The 16,951-nt window shown below is 53.4% G+C and overlaps 1 protein-coding gene across 1 annotated transcript in view; it reads right to left on the bottom strand.

The window, feature by feature from the left end:
• Positions 1-378: 378 nt before the first annotated feature.
• Positions 379-16,951, bottom strand: part of PDIA5 (protein disulfide isomerase family A member 5) — an 89,298-nt gene continuing 72,725 nt past the window's right edge. Inside the window, exons 12-17 of the mRNA XM_032406692.1 lie at positions 14,738-14,808; positions 14,052-14,212; positions 12,029-12,159; positions 7,843-7,913; positions 992-1,126; positions 379-613 (exon numbers count right to left, since the gene is read on the bottom strand). Of these exons, the coding sequence (XP_032262583.1) occupies positions 533-613; positions 992-1,126; positions 7,843-7,913; positions 12,029-12,159; positions 14,052-14,212; positions 14,738-14,808 (650 nt within the window). The 3' untranslated portion in view covers positions 379-532. The remainder of the gene's footprint in view (positions 614-991; positions 1,127-7,842; positions 7,914-12,028; positions 12,160-14,051; positions 14,213-14,737; positions 14,809-16,951) is intronic.

Below are 16,951 nucleotides of genomic sequence, written 5' to 3'. Positions count from 1 at the left end.
AGAAACATGTAAATGAGTTCCAGGAAAACCCACCCAAACTCAAACTGAAATGATCCAGAAAAAGATAGTACTTGGTGACCGTAAGCTTCAGCATCTCGTTTTCCCTGATTATCTTAACATATTTCCTCCCTAAACCAGTCATTTCCAACAGGATATGCTGCGGTCGGATCTCCCCGTTCTGCTCTCCAATGGCTGAGAAGGGCACTGTTCCATGCCACCCTCCTCGTGCCTACTCTCCGCCCTCATGCGTCTCTCCCAGGCAGATGGGACACTGGCGTGTGGCTCTCTACCTCCCAGGAGGGGACGTGGCATAAGGGACAACACGAGTATCCACCTCTCCTTCTCTATTAGTACAGGCTCTGTGGAAACGACCCACACCACCAAACAATTGGTTTGATTTTATTTCAAAATTGTACAAAATGGCCATAAGCGGCTATAAAAAATTGTCTTCAGAACACGTGGAAATTCAGAAAGAACAACAAAACAGGTTATCATTCACAGTGTAATGGAAAAGCTTTCTCTGAGGCAGAAATTACAATTCTTCCTTCTTCTTCCCTAGTCTCTCATGGTCTCCTTCCCGGAGCGTTCGAATAAAATTGGTAAACCCCAGTTCCTGTCGGGAAGGGAAAGAGAAAGAGAAAAAAGCCTTTACCCTGATGGAGATGTGCACCCTCTCCCCCTCTCCCCTCTTCCTGACCCTCCATGTGCACACTCCGCTGGACGTAGAGAAGTGGCCAGTGGAGGTGGCTGCCCATGTGGGGAGGGTCTGCTTGGCTACGGAGGAGCCCTTGCCGAAGCCCCGGAACCCAGCCAGGCTCTGGGAGCTGGGCTCCGGGACAACCTCTGGGGGCACTCTTCCAGCCAGGCCCGCGGCCCTTGCCTTCCCAGCGGTGTGCACACGGCTGACTTCTGCGGCGTTGGCTGTCCTTCTCAGTGGCTGTCTCCCTGCCCAACAGAAAGAGCTCAGGGCGGGTGCCCCTCCCCAGCTTACCGTCCGCTCACTGTCATACTTTTCGGCAAACTTCCCATAGTGGTAGTAGTGGAACGTGGGGTAGGCCTTGACGGCCTCCTGCTGACACAGGTCCTGGTTCTTCTCTTTGACGCAGTCCACAGCAGCACAGACAATCTGCGGGCCCGAAGAAAGGCGGGGTCAGCGCAGGGGGCCTCCCGTGTGAGACCTGAGGCCCAGCCCCTCCGCACAGAGACCGCACTTCAGGCCCACGCCATGTGCTTTCTCTGATTTTTCTCAATAGCGAGGATGAGCTGAAGCAAAGCCTCCCCAGCTCAGAGCTCCATTGAAGACTGCCGCTGCTTGCTTCCAATTCTCAAGGCAGACAGGTAAGGTTAGGGGACTTAGCTTGCAGTGCCCTCAGACCACCCTTTAAAATCAAGAGTAGAATGGCCATGAAGGAAATGATGACTTGAGAGCATTTGTAAACACCGCAGGTTTTGTGATGCTTTCTGTGAGGCATGGTGGGACTCATTCATTTATCAACTAACACTTCCTGAACATCTGTTCGGGGAGGCAGTCGAGTACCAAGGTTAAGAACAAGAGCTTTGAAGTCAGGTTTCCCAAGTGCAAATCTTGGCTTGGCAGCATAGTAAGACTTATGGAAAATGACCTAGCCTCTTGGTGCCTCAGTTTCCTCATCTGTAAAACGGGGGTAATAACAATACATAGGTGATCAGAATATTATGAAGGCCGAGCGAGAGAATCCAGGGGAGGTGACTTGGCACAGGACCTGGCACGTGGTTAGTAGTCAGGAAATGTTCGCTGCTATCATAATCACTCCTATGGGCCCCAGACACGAGCTCTGTCCCTAGTAGGGGCTCAGCGTCTGGTCAGAGGGGTCAGACAGACACAATTCCAAGGCACAAAAGGAGATGTGAGGGATGGAGGTGGTCCAGGTTGCCAAGGGAGGGGCACAAAGGTGCTCTGCAGGGTTTGCCATCTGAGCAGTGGCCTGAAGGAGGAGGAGGAGGAGAAAGAAGTTCCAGCCAGGGGAGCACATTCCAGGAACCGCAAGAGTTCAGCATGAGGAAAGCAAACAGAGTTTTCGGGCAGAAGGAAGTTCCCAAATTGGCCACTGGCCTCTTCCTGCCCGTCTACCAAATTCCACACGCTGGTAGTTTTCCCTTACTATTTATTGTTCTTTTAAAATAAGAGGGTATAAAGCAGACCTGGGGAACCTTCTTTCTGTTGAGGGTCACAAAGCAGGGAAGGAGGGGAGAAGGTCGCTTTATGGCAATGCACCAAACACAAGCATTACAGAAGAGGGGAGGGCAGATTCTGATAAGAGGAAGCATCTACCCAAGGGCTGCTACATTAGGAGTACACTGGTGACCTTGAAGAAGTCCAGCCATTAAGTGACTGCCGTTCTTACTGCAGGAAGGCAGTTAGTAGACACATAACAAGTGAGATTGTTTAGAGCCCGGTGAATGCTCTGAAGAAATTAAAAGAGGATGATTCAAGAAGACGATAGCCAGAGGGGCTGCTTTATGGCCAAGGAGGCCTTTCCGAGGAGACGGTATTCGGTCTACAACCTGCGTCAGGACGAGGCAGCAGGTGCATGAAGGCCCGAGCAGGGAGCACCGGCCCAGGAGGAGCAGCCCACACGAGCACCAGAGAGAGGAATGAGAACCAGGGCCCATGAGGCATTCCGACTGAACGATCACCATGCCTGAAATTTCGAATCATTAAGTAGCCACAATTCACATGGTTCTACGGCTACGGGTTATTCACATGGGGAGGGACGCCCCCTTTCCAAGTAGAAGAGCCCTGCAGGCCACCGACAGTCACGTTCGCGGCTCACTGCCCCTGTGCCCAGGTGAGAGGGGCCACTGCTGTGCCGGCAGCAGGCCTGACAGTGAAGAGTGAGGCGCAGCCTGCCCTCTGGTCACCAGCGGGCCACGCTTGCCCCTGCCCGGCCCTCACGCTTCCCTCCCACTTCAGCTACAGAACGTCTGCACGATGAGACTTCTTAGAGCAGAGTTTGCAAACTCGCTGCACACATTCCATATCTGGCTCTCAGTCCTGTTCTATTTGGCCCACATAGAATTTAAAAAAATAAAATAAAATAAACCTGAATTAGCTGCCAACTTCGAAAAAGAGCCCAAAGATTTTATATAGCAGTGTGGCTCTCTGGCTTCTGTTTAAAAGCCAGATTTGATGGCATTTGCCCTGCATTCCCACAGGCAACATGTGGCCGGAGCGGAGGGGCAGCCGTCTCCTTCCGGCGGGTTCAACGTGCCGTCTGCTGGTGTCCGCATGGAGCCTGGCCCACCCGGCCAGCAGGCGGGCCCCTGAAGGCTTCTGAGAACCCCAGCTCACCCTCGAAAACGCCTTCTGAATTATTCAGAAACACGAGGCAGGTGCTCCTCTGGCTGTCCTCAGCGTTCCGGCTCTTGGGGCCCAGCCCAGGGGAGACGGCGCCCACCGGGCAGCCGTCTGCGTCCTGCCCTCGGTGAGGGGCCAAGGCGCCTCTGCTACGCTGAGGAAGTGTTTGGTGAGGGTTGCTCCAGGCTGCTGCTCTCCCTGCTTCTGCTTTAAATTATGAATTTAATTTGTCTACATGCCCCGGAGCCGTGGGAAATACACTGTACAGTTTTATAAACTGACTAAACTAAAAATGTGTACTTATTTTGAATCCCCTAAACCAGCTGCCAGCCACATACACACCGAGGGCTACTTCCGGCTGCAAAGACTCCTCCACACTCCATTTCTATGGGAGCAGAGGAGTTGAGTGCGGCTCTGTCTGAAGGAAGCGGCTTAGACTCTGGAAAGAAGACAGCAAATAAACCTCTTCTCACCTATCCCCATTTCTCCTGTCTAAATGCCTGCCCCCCACACCCACTCCAGATTTACACTGACTGAACTACAGCACTGAGTGCGCACTATCACTTCTAGATTTGCTCCACGGTGGTTGGTACCCTGCCATGACCCCTTGGCCAAACACGTGCCACTGGCACCCACAGTTCTCGGCTGCAGGGAGCCCCCAGGGAGGCCAGTGACGGACAGGGCTGAGGACATGTCCCTTGGCCTCCTGGACCTTTGGCTGAGGCGATTCTGTCCGTGGTGAGGTCTCTAGGGACTGAACCTAATTACGCATGCACCAATCTGCTCATTAATACACCTGCTCTGGCTCCTTTCCTGACTGCTCCCCCTTCCTCTATCCCTGAGGCCGCTTCCCAAATAAACCCCCTACACACGAGTCCCGGAACCTGAGTTTGCTTCTGGGAGACCTCTGACAATGCCTGTTTATCTGGTTCTGAGCAGCCCCTTCCCAGCTGGACGACTTTGGGAGAGACTTTTAACCTCTCGAAGATTCAATCTCTTCTTCTGTAAAATGGGAGATTGCTAATACCGAGTTGGTTACGCTACTACGAGGACAACGTGACATAATGCTCTCAAGCACCAGTGGGAGCGGAGTTTTCGAAAGATATCAAATGCTGTTGTTTCTTCATTCAGTCAGCATTTACAGAGGCTTCAGGCGTCAAGACTGGAGGGAATTCAAGGACAAATGAGGTCCCTACCCTCAGGGAGCTTTCCTTTCTGATGGACAGACAGCCTCGTCAACGCAAGGGAGTACACACACCACGGCCAAAGTTACAGCAGCTCCCTCTGCCTCAGGGCGCCTGTCCTGGGATGACCTTCACACCTTGCTGGCCAGCCTGACTCCCAGGCTGGGGACACCTGGATGTGCAGTGAGAGATGAGCCCCACCTTGCCGGCCCAGTGGTACCCTGACCCCTGCCTGCACCCGCCAGCCTTCCACCTCAGGCCCATGTCCTCCGTGGCCCCTTCCCTACCGCCATCGGTTCTAACACGAGCAGCATGCAGCCCTCTCTCCAGCCAGTGTGTCAACTGCTCAAGTTCCACCCCTGGGAGGGGGTGGAGGCTCCCCAGCTAAAATATGAGCTGCCTCATGCGGCTTTATTGATTCAGTAACATAAATCTCTGCAGGAGCTAATATTGACTTTGGCTATGAAAATGGAAGTGAACAACCAACTGCATATTGATTGGGGAAGGAACAGACACTGGCTTCGGGCGGGGGCGGGGAATACAATTCTAGCTAAGAGGTGGCAGCACAGGGTATCCAGAAAAACTGGGAGTCAAGAGACTGTTCTGGCTGTCCATGACCCACAGCTGCGTGTCCCTGGGCAAGGGACATAGCTCCTCTCTGGGCCTTGATCCCTCATGAGTAGGAGAGGGATGGGCCACCAGTCCCCAAACATCAGCCAGTGGTTAGTACGAGAGGCAGCTCTTAAAAATTACAAATTCCTGGGGTGCCTGGGTGGCTCAGTCGGTTAAGCATCCAACTCTTGATTTTGGCTCAGGTCATGATCTCAGGGTCGTGAGATCGAGCCCCACGTCAGGTTCTGCACTGAGCATGGAGCCTGCTTAGGATTCTCTCTCTCCTTCTGCCCCTCCCCTGCTCTCTCTTCCTCTCTTTTTTTTTTTTTTAAAGATTTTATTTATTTATTTAATTGACAGGGAGAGAGAGAGAGACAGCATGAGAGGGAACACAAGCAGGGGGAGTGGGAGAGGAAGAAGCAGGCTTCCGGCTGAGCAGAGAGCCCGATGCGGGGCTCGATCCCAGGACCCCGGGATCATGACCTGAGCCGAAGGCAGTCGCCTAACCAACTGAGCCACCCAGGCGCCCCTCTCTTCCTCTCTTAAAAAAAAGAAAAAAGAAAAAAAATTAGATTCCCAGAACCATCCCTGGACCTCTGATGTGACAGTTCTAGGATGGCACCCAGCAATTGTGACACCAGTAACTTTAGTCCCCCAGGCCGAGAGCGAATGCTTCCCTGGTGTTACTGAGAGCCACGTCCAGGAAACCCAGGCCTGCCAAATGCCTGGCAGAGAGGGGCAGAGAGATTTAATGTGCTCCTGGAAATGAGTGAGGGTGATCTCTGGCTTGGAACACAGGGAGCTGGAAGGAGAGGAGAGAGGACATAACAGACAGAGGGAATGAGCGCAGGAAAAGGCCAGCAACGTTACTGGCCCAAGTTGAGACAATTAAGCAAAGGCTTATCAGTGTCTCAGTGGGGTCCCTGTGGAAATGGCATCCCTGTGCATCAGCAGATGGTAGAGAGGAAGAGGAGGACCGGCCCTTGGCTGCTCACTGTGGGCACAGCCAGCCTGGCCCCGCTTGGACTGAGGTGATCCCTTCACAGACCCTGGAGCCACACAGACCTGAACAGCCAGGGGACGGGGAGACCCCACACCCCAGCCACTCTCCCGTCTCATGGGGTGGGGCGATGGGAGTCAATGTGGAATGCCTGCCAGTCCCGTGCTGGCTACAGGGAGCAAAGGCTTCCCCACGCCAAGCAACACCCAGACTGTGAGGGAGTCCTAGGGGACTGGCCGAACCTCCCCAGAACTCCTGCATGTGCACTGGCCCTGGGTGGCAGAGGGCAGTGGGTGGGGAGGGAGCTGGAAGACAGGAAGCCCCTTCTTGCCATGCCCCTCTCCATACAGGTCAAGGGGCAGGCAAAGGAGAAAAGGTTTCTGGTCCTTCTACTCCCTCCTGGTGGGGTGAAGGGAGCCTCAAGGGCACAGCCAGACCTTGTGGGTGACAACGGGACATCCTGAGCCCAGGGAAGGGTCCTGGGGTCTGAGTCCCGAGTTTATCCCCCTCCCCAGACATGTGCCGGTGCTCCAGCCCGGCTCCCTCTGACCTGCTGTCCCTGTACAGCGCTCACATGCCATCACCGCCAACCCCCCAGGGCCAAGTCCAGCGCCTCCTGGCATGTGGGTCCAGCCTGCCCCAGCTGCACCTAAGCATCTCACCCAGTGCACATGCATGCAACTTTGGGCCTGGGTGTGTATGAGCATGCTTCTGAGGCCTGTTGGGGGACACATTCCTACAACAGAGTCCCAGGCTGGGAAGAGTCTTCATGATCATCTAGAGCAGGACCCCAACCTTGGCGAGAAGAGAACTCAAGGCCTGGAGAGTCGATAGGACTTCTCCAAGCCACCCAGCTCAGCAGCATTCAAGCCGCACCGGGCCTGAGCTCCAGGGTCTGCCCTTGCCACACCACGCCTCGGCCCCGGAGTCACACACTGCCCTCACCTGGTAGCAGCCCGCGCTGCCCTGGCTGGTGGAGCTGCCTAGGGAGGTGCCTGGGGGTGCCCTCTCCCCACACTTTAATCCAATCTGTAGTTCTAGCTTGTTTTTTTTTTTTTTTTTTTTTTAAAGATTTTATTTATTTATTTGACAGAGAGAGACACAGTGAGAGAGGGAACACAAGCAGGGGGAGTGGGAGAAGGAGAAGCAGGCTTCCCGCGGAGCAGAGAGCCCGATGTGGGGCTCGATCCCAGGACGCTGGGATCATGACCTGAGCCGAAGGCAGACGCTTAACGACTGAGCCACCCAGGCGCCCCTAGCTTGTTAACTTTATGCTTCATCAGCAGGAGCCTTTTATTTCGGTGGGATGAGGCTCTGCAGGACAGCCTTGTTCTCCTCCACCTTGGCTGCCTCCGGTTGACTTTTGTTGGACATTCTTTATTTGTATTTTCAATTATATAAGTAATGCATGACTACAAATCCTACTGCAAAAAGATTCAAGCGCTAAAAATAAATAGATAACCCCTTTACCAACCCCCTCTTCCCAGAAAGGGCTGTAACAGTGCAGTGTATCCCTTTTAACTGATTTTACAGCAGAAATTCAGCCTGCCCTGTCCTGCCTTATGAAAAGAATGTCCTGGTTCCCAGGAATTCCCTGATCTCAGCAGAGTCTATTCAGGAAGGGGACCTGAATGGAAGGGAGGGAGGTAGAGAGCTGTGGGGCAGAGCAAAGTCAGAGGCAGGACAGAGATGAAGAAGGGTATCCTTACCTTTCGGTCATCTTTGAAGATGTCGGCGGTGGCGGTAAAGTGTGGGATGACCTTCTTACAGTGCGGGCACCCTGCAGGGGAGGGGAAGGACCGAATGTTGCTCATGCAGGGGAGGCTGCAGAGCCAGGGGCCCTCCCTGGCACTGACAGAGAAGCCTTTCCAGGAGCTTCCCTCACCCAACAGACTGTGGGGGTTCATCTGACTCCACCCCTTGCACGCCAGACTGTCAGGGTCCACGTGTCAACCCTGCCACTCAAACACTGCCCCATGTGTCTGCTGTCAGCACAAGGACTTTGTAGAGGTTCCTGTGCAAATGTCAGGTCTGCTCTTGCCCGGGACCTCCCACCCCACATCCTCCCATCATACACCCGGCCGAAGAGGCTGGGGGTGGAGGAGATGGTTGCTGTGGTCTTGTTCTGCAAACTCCTTCCACAGAGGGCTGCCCTCGGAGCTAGGGTAGAGAGGGGACCTTTGGGCTTGGAAAAGGAGGATGTGTGCTCAGGATTCTCTGAGCAGGTTACAGAGTCCCCTTCTCCTTCCCTAGGGACAGCGGTACCCACTGTCCATTTCAGGCCTGAGAGAATGGGACTGGGAAAGGTGGAGGGAGGAGGAACCATGCCACCTGAGCCCCTACTGCTCGTGTCCTGCTGCTAAATTCTTCATTCCCAGCAAATCCCCACCCCGGACCAAGCGGCCAAACCCAGCTTCTGGTCCTCATGCTATCCTTCCACCCTCGGCTCTACAATCAACCTGATCCTTGGATTCAGGGACGGGAGGTCCAAGGTCAGGCTGAGAGGAGGATCAGCTACAGCGAGTCCCCGACGCTTCTCAGGGCCTGGGTTCCTGACTGAGGGAACAGACCTATCCCAGCGGACGAGGACCCCTAACTCCAGAGGCCCTGCGTGTCACAGTGGTGCTACTGTCACCTGATAGGACAGACCCCCTTTCTCGGCCCCTCCCTCAGCATTAGCTGATCCAAACCCAAACCCCCTTCTTCCAACCATTCCCCAGACGCTGAACACAACTGCCAGGAGAACAGAATTGCTTTGAGGGAGGAATTTCCTGACACTGGTAATTAATTCTGATCAAAACACAGGTGGGAGAGGCCAAATGCCCCACGGGGAGAGCTGGCCAACAGTCGGGCCAGCCTACACGGGGACCAGAAATGGCTTTGCTCATCTGCTTTCTCTCTTTTTAAAATAAGATAATAATGACTGGCATTTCAAAGAGTTGTGTGAAACCAAATTAAGGCTAGGCTACAACTTTAATGTGAATTGAGCACTTGAGCCAGTTCCTGAGATGGGCGGCTGGCCGAGTAGCCAGCTGGCCCCGGAACAGTGTGGACAGCGATGGGGAGGGACAGTCAAGGGATTCTCCCCACACCCCCTGCAGGTGCAGAGAAGACAGCTGGGCTGGTCACAGGTCCTATCAGAACAGAAATGCCACAGAGGGCCTAGCACAGCCTCACTTGGGGCAGATACTAAGATGACTTTTTTTAACTGCTTCAATGGCAATTATAAAAACACTTTACTAATTTGACCCAGCAGAGGGAAGGATAGCTCAAATTCATGAAAATGTTACACACTCTATAGGAATGATGGTTTATACATTCCAAAACATTTAGAGGGCACAATGTGCTGGCTGACAAGGCTTGTCAGAGCACCACCCCTGCGGCACCTAGAGGTCCCTCCTGAGTGGCACTTGGATGTCCACTAACAGCATTAGGCTGGCTGGAAATAAGTTATCCCCTCCCCCCAAATCTGGTATCACTATTAATTTTTCCTTTTAAGCTCTCTGCTTACTGAAAGTATAAAGGCAACTGTCAGCCTAGTGCAAATTCCTATTACCATCAATTTAAAGTATCTAGGTCTCAGATTAATCACCTTCTGTACATCTAATTTTATCATGATCCAAAAGAAAGAGCAAGGCAGATGAATAACTGGAGGGGAGATTGTTTTAGAAAGGGCATGAAGATGTTTCCAAGGGGTGTCAGGTGGGCCAAAAGAGGCATGATTTTTTAATTTGGGCTCTTTAAAAAGGCACCACCTTTGTGCAGCAGGAAACCAAAGAAGCTTCCCAGAGAGGGGAGTCAGAAACAAAAACCGAGGACAGGACAGAAAATCCCAATGCTACAGACTCAGCAAGCCGGCCTAAGAAGGGCAGTCACTGGAACCAGACCACTGAGAGTGAAGCGGGGGCTTGGAACAGGAAAGAACAATGAAACAGCTGGAGGAAGATCTATGTAGAAACTGGGGAAGCTGGAGGTGGGGGGAGGTGGGGGCCGGGGGGTGGTGGTGCTGGGAAGTTAAGGGACATGGTGGGGAGGTGGGAAGTGGGGTGGGGAGGCAGGAGGTGGGAGGGAGTAGAGATTGGGGAAGGCAATGGGGGTTGGCTTTTGCTTTTACTTTATACCTACCTTTATCAGGGGTACGACCTTCCTGTAGTATTAGGTTCTTTATATATAAATAAGCATAAAGAGATATATACCATATATATTATAAATAAATATATATGTTATTTTTATAATTGAAAAATTTTAAAAGACTTGTTTTTGGAAAGATCCACCTCCCTGATGAGCATGTCTTGGGAATCTGGAGCAGAGTTCAGGGACAGGAACATGCAGTAGAGGAAAAGGAAAACTCTAGGTGCCAGGCCCTTTGACAGAAGCTGAGTCGCTCAGTGGAGTGGCCCTGAATGGGCTGTCTCGAGCTGCTTCTTGCCAGAGTAGACTATGAGGCCCTTGAGGCCAAGCAGGGACCATGCCTCCTTCCCTTGTATCCTGGGCCCCAGATACCACCCAGCACACAGTGGTTCTGTGAGGGGGGTCCTTAGCAGCCCAGGGGGTAGGAGTCCTGACCCCAGAGGTCTGGGGAAAAGATGGGAGCATTTCTGGGGCAAAGTATTTAGTCTGGATGTACTAAAGTCCACCCAGTAGCCGATCAAGGACCCTGACTTCTGTGGCCAGGCTTTCACTGCTGCTGAGAAAGCTCCTCCTCTCTGAATGACGTCTGTGACAGAAAGAGCACCAGCCCAGGCTGCAGGGAGGGCTCTGTCATACATTGCTCTAAGGCCTCGGGTAGGTCACACAATCTCTGCTCTCGGTCCTGCACACCCCATTCTGCCCAGATGGAAGACAACTTCTTAAAATCTACTCAGCCTTCCAGGCATGTCCTAAGGACAGATGAGGACAGCGAGAAGCTCAGCAAGAAAGAGCCCAAGTCCCACTCCCACTTGCAGAAGGAAAGGCAAAAAGAGAGGGACACATTGGCTGCCTGAAGGTGGAGGTCTGAGGCTGGGAAAGGCAGGCGGGAGGCAACCCCTCCCAGAAAGTGAGAGGGAGGAGAGACATTACAGATTATTGACACTCGAAAAGTGAGGCAGGAGGGGAGCCAACAGGAGGGCTGGCTACAAGCAAGCGGGTTTATGACTAGATTGAGTTGCCTGGCTTCTCTGTGTCACGAAGCTTTATTATCCCCACTCCATTAAGCTGAGCTGTAACCTGGGGGAGAGAGACAAGGGCAACAGAAGAGTGGGAAATTCAAGAGCCTTCCCTTCAAGTATCAATGAACTTCAAAGTGGAACGCACAAAATCTGAAGGTCACAAACACTTGTGTCACTTCCTCAACTTAAACTCTGATAAAAAATGGGGATCGAGGGGAAGCTAGCTCAGAACAATGTGGTGTGCTTTTCCCACAGCCTCAAACCCGATGGCGTCAAAGCCACGTGGGAAGGTCAGGGAGGGGGCTGGGCTGGGGGTGCTTAGGAAGATAAGGAAAGCAGAGGCCAAGATGGGTCAGCTAAATTCCAAGGTTTGAAGGTAAAGTCAGTGCCCAGTGGGGTGGAGGGAGCCAAGGGGTGGAAGGAAGTGGCAGGTGGGAGGCAGGCAGCCTAGAAGATTCCAGGGACAGGAGGAGACCGAATAATTTTATGGCAGGTTCCTGCCACAAACAGAAGCAGAGGACTTTAGGAGTGATGGGAGAAAGGCTCCCCAGAAAGAGGGAGAGACCCTGACAGAGCTGACAGAAGGAGGCCCTGGATTTTGAAGGGCTTCAGCCTGGAATGAGACCGGGGAGCCCTGTTCACAGTACAGAGGAGCCCAGAGTCCACCTGTGGTTGCCCTGGCCCCTGGGGAGGATCTTCTTGGTCTAGTCTGGCCCGCCCCTTGGCCTCACACCCAGCTACTTACAAGGGGCATAGAACATGACCAAGGTGTGCTTCTTCTTCTTCAGGGTCTCCCGGAAGTTGTCCCCTGCCAGGTGCAACACGCTGGTCTGCTGTTCTTCCCAGGTGGGCTCTGGGGGTGGCGGGGCCTCAGGGCTGCGGTGTGGGGGAAGGGAGACAGTCATAAGGAGAGGCTTGCGTAAGGGCAAGCACTTCCACCCTCACCCAGAGGAGCACTCAGGAAGAAGTCACTTCGCATCCTTTCTAAAATGCAATTCAAAAGCTGAGTTTAAACATGAACAAATCTGTACCATCCATGAAGATATTCTGATTCCCTCTGAGGAGCCTATCAGGAAGCCATTTTGTGAAAGTGTGGAAGACCCGAGCCCCTTCTAGGGCAGGACAGCCCTCCAGGTGTCAGCTATCATCTTGCCACAGGGACAGAAGCTCCTCTGCCCGGGCCCCTGCCTCCCCAGGCCGGCCTGCTGGCGAGCGTGTCTCAGTCACCCATAGCACCCCACTTGTGCACAAGCCTGGAAACGCCACCGGCCTCACCCAACACTGCTCACCCTACTCCTGGGTGACAAGGTCCTCCATCTCGGAGCTATCTGCCGTTCATGCTCTGCCTGAGGATTCTTTCCAAGCTCCCAAAAGAGCTACTGTTTGTGTCTAGGCAAGGCCCCTAACCTCTCTGAGCTTCAGTTCCTTCATCAAGGAAACAGGAATAAAAACTCTGACCTGGGGGCGCCTGCAAGGCTCAGCTGGTTGAGCTTCTGACTCTTGGTTTCGGCTCAGGCCATGATCTCGAGTGGGGTCGAGCCCCACATCATGTCGGGCTCTGAGCTCAGCGGGGAGTCTGCTTGAGATTCTCTCCCTCTGCCCCTCCCCCCACTCACGCACACTCTCTTTCTCTCTCAAATAAATAAATCTTAAAAAAAAAAAACAGAAACAAAAAACTCTGACCTCATAGGATCTGAGCATGAAATGGGCAGCAGATAAAAAAGTAACTGGCAAAGCCTGGGAAGGTATCACCACTTATGGGGCGATGCTGTCAGTTACAGCCCCACATAACAGCTGATGTCAACAATAAAAACAGCTTCCTCTCTCTGAGTACTGCCACGCTACACACCGTGATAAGCACAGTAGTCTAATTTAATTCTCTAGACAAGCCTTTGGGAAAGTGCTGTCTCCATTTTCCAGATGGGAAACTGGGGCGTAGTGGGGTCAAGTAAATGGCCCAGGGTCACCATCTGAGTGCAGGGTTCTCAGACTCCAATACCCATGCTTTTACCCTAAGTGCTTTTCAGGCGCTCAGCAGCAGGGACGATGCACAGAAGGGACACAGATCCTCGGTGCTCACTCACTACCTGCATCCAGGCCGCTCTGGATTCCCTGGGCTCTCTAACCACAAGTGCAAGCACCAAGGACTTGCCTGAACCCCCACCCGGCTAATCCTCCCAGTGTACCAGCCCTGGCACCAGAGGGAGGCTAGAGAGGCAGGTGTGAATAGCAACCTGCTTCTGACACCAAGAGGCCCAAAAGGGTGAGTACCTTGTCTCTTCTGGAAGCAAACCACTGAACATGCTCCCAGTGATGAGCAGGACAAAGTGGGAGGAGCTGAGACCAGGACCCTGCCAGTGCCCTCACCTCTTCCCAGGAGTCTCTCCTGAACCTAGTGGTAACTTTGCTTCCATTCTATAAGCAGGTATTTCTCAAAACACTACGGCTGAGGGTTCCACTCCCACCTCCCGAATCAAAGCCTCAGGGACAGCCGCCCCAGAATCTGCACTTTAAACAAGCACCTCGATACCACCCGCTGCCCCTGGTGCCGGTGACACTGCATCCAGGGAGGCTGCCAGTGACCTGCTGGATGGGGACATGTGGCCAGCACACCAGAGGTGGCTCTAGGATTGGGGAAGTCAAGTCCACCTTGGCTCCCGTGGCCCTGAGCCAAGGTCAGCAGCCCCTAAGCGTTACTCTGGGTCCTCCAGGCCAGCTCCAGGGGCCGGCGGCCAGGAGTCAGGATGTGCTGAGACCACCACACTTACTTTCGCATCCACTCAATAAAGTTCTTCTTTGTTCTGAGCGCAGGCACTGCGGATTTCTCTCCGTTCTTAAAGTACTTCAATGTAGGGAACTCGGAGATGTGGAATCTCTCTGCCAGGGCCTTGTTGACGGTGGCATCGACGGCTGCAAGGACACCAGAGCTCTGGGACGGGGGAGGGGCCAACCATGCACGACAGCCTCAGACGCGGTGCTGGCAGAGGAGGAGCCCGGACGCCACCCCCACCCACCCAGGACCTGCCAGCATTTCACTGGGGGTGGCTGGCCCCCTGGGCTCAGATATATCCCCAGGATGTGTCCACTGGAATGTCCATGGTTTCTCATTTGTGGGCTGAAACGAGACATTTAAATCCACCCCACCAATCAGGTTGTGTAGACGATGACTCTTGCCAATAGCCATGGTCCCAGAGAAAAGAGGCTGAACTTTGGGGCTTCACCCCAGGGCCAGGACCTGGCAGAGGCCACATGGACAGTGTGGGAATATGACCCTAGAGTCTCTCTGCACCCCTCCCTCCATGTTAGGGACCCCGCCGATCTAAGACATGTGTACTTGGGGACAATGAAATACTGCAGGCCTCCGGGAGCTTGCAGGGGAAAGTCACTGTGAGGATCCATGTCATTGAGTCTTTAGAGGAAAATGGTGGGGGGAGATTAAGGAAAGGAAGCTTACGTCCGCTTCTCCATGGAGGACTTCCGCTGCATTCTCAAACTCTGGCTTCATTTTCTTACAGTGTCCACACCCTGTGGGAAGAAATCAAGAGAAACCACTCCCATAGCATGGAGGCTCCAGTGATGTCGCCTGCCTCTGTAAGACAGCTGCGCCCTATTCCCAGACACCAGGGCTACCTGAGAGAAAAAAAGCGCCAGCACAGAGGAAAGAAATCTTTTCCCTAATCCACTCAGTGGGGGAGGGGGAAGGAGTGCGAGAGGCAAAAATGAAGTAACTACATAAAAAATACTGGCAACGTGTGTGTGTGTGTGCATGTGTGTGTAGGTCCTGTGTGCGAGGCACTGCTCTAAACGCTTTATAGCCTCACGACAGCCCTACAAGGTATAAGCTGACGTTATCTCCATTTTACAGATGAGAAAACTAAGGCACCAAGAAGGTGGGCGACTGGCCAAGGTTACGCACACAGCCACAGGCCACAGAGCGGGGCTGAGAACCCAAGCAATGTGGCTGGAGGCCACGGCCACAGTCTGTATGTGCTTCCCAGCACCGTGCCACTACCCGTCATCCCCCCCTCCAGGGCAGAAGGGGGTCTGCGCCTTGAATTGGGAATAAACATTCACAGAAGCAAGAATACATTCCAAATGTCCCCACATGGGAGGACGTATGATCTGAGAGGCACGGGGATCTGGCTCGTCATTTTCAAATGCCTTTTTCTTGGTATAAAGACTGCTCTGCCCTCTCCTTACCGGCACGCAAATGCAGTAACGTCGTGAATAATAAAATGTGATACATTAAAAAGCAAACAAGCACTTTGATAGGTGCTATCAGGACATTTGTACATGGCTTTCGTTTTCAGAGAGAGTACTTCCTGGCTTCCAATGCTGCCGGGGCCGTGAAGCGAGGAGGTCCAGACCGGCTCCGGCCCCCACACAGCCAGGTTCACCCTTCCAGGCAGGAAGCAGGCCAAGCAGCAGGCGAGGGCAAACCTGGCCTTCTCATGATGGGTGCTGCTGTGTGGCAGCCCGACAGCACCGCGATTCTCATAACTGACTTGGGAAAATGGGAGGCAGACAGACACTCCAGTATTAGCAGGGGGGACCTCCGACAGCCTGCAGAAGCCACTGAGCCACGGGAAGGGCTCTCCTGCTTCCATCGGAGCACGTGGCTGGGGCAAAAATGCCTGTCTCCTCCAGGTCTTCCCGCAGAGCTCAGCCCCAGGTGGCACCGGGACACAAACGTGCCTTCCACTCCTGCCCGTCCCCAGCTTCCTCCGTCCCTGCGCACCCGTCCCTTCTAGGGACAAGGGGCTCCACAGCGGCTATGCTGTACACCCCACACACTGATAGTAGAAACCGTCAGTGATCATCCAGTTCCGAGGGCAGAGAGCTGCCGAGCTCCTCCTCTGCACGGAGCACTCGGGAGTCATGAGATGATCAGCGGATGCAATAGCCCCTGATGGCATCCAGCCCAGGGAGCAGCTACGATTCTCAGCTGCACTGGCATGCTGGTCCTTCTCAAATGGGCCCAAGGATGAGGGACACCTATGGGCTCATGGTCTGACTAGAGCCCACTCGGGACCCCATGAACCATAGGGGTATCAAGGTTGTCGTGACACTGAAACATTAAGAATGTCACTTTCTAGAAAGAAACATTTAGGGCTATCACAACCCATTTGTTAACTTTCTAAGCCATCAGGTTACAAAGGTTTTTTGTTTTGTTTTGGTAAGTTGGTTGTTTGGAACTGAAAATGTGTTTTCCCCAAAGAAACAATTTCAAACAAAGATGCCTTGCAGATTCTCAGGAACAACCACAAAAGCCCATTTAACAGAATGTGCCTGAAGCATTAGAGCATGAGTGCTATTTCTACTTCACTGAACCATCGCCCAGATGGAAAACACGCAGCCCGCAGTCCACCACGTTGGCCTCTCCCCACACTCCCTGCACACCACAGTCACCCACAGCAGCAAAAGGGAGGATGTCTTCCTTGGCTCAGGTTGGGGCCCTGGGCCTTCTTGGGTCACTGACACTCTTGAGAATTTAATAAAGCTTCTTCTTCCCTTCTCCCATACTGATGCCTATATAGTCCAAATTAATGTATCACCTCATAGGGATCCGATCCCCCGACTGGCTCACAGACCCCAGGTTAAAAGCCAAGGCAGACGAGGCCCGACTCTGAGGCATTCACTTTCCCGTGAGAGGTGGGGCAGAAGAGCA

Source organism: Phoca vitulina, unplaced genomic scaffold, assembly GCF_004348235.1.
Source record: "Phoca vitulina isolate PV1807 unplaced genomic scaffold, GSC_HSeal_1.0 scaffold8, whole genome shotgun sequence".
NCBI lineage: Eukaryota > Metazoa > Chordata > Mammalia > Carnivora > Phocidae > Phoca > Phoca vitulina.
This window is presented reverse-complemented; position numbering and strand designations above follow the sequence as displayed.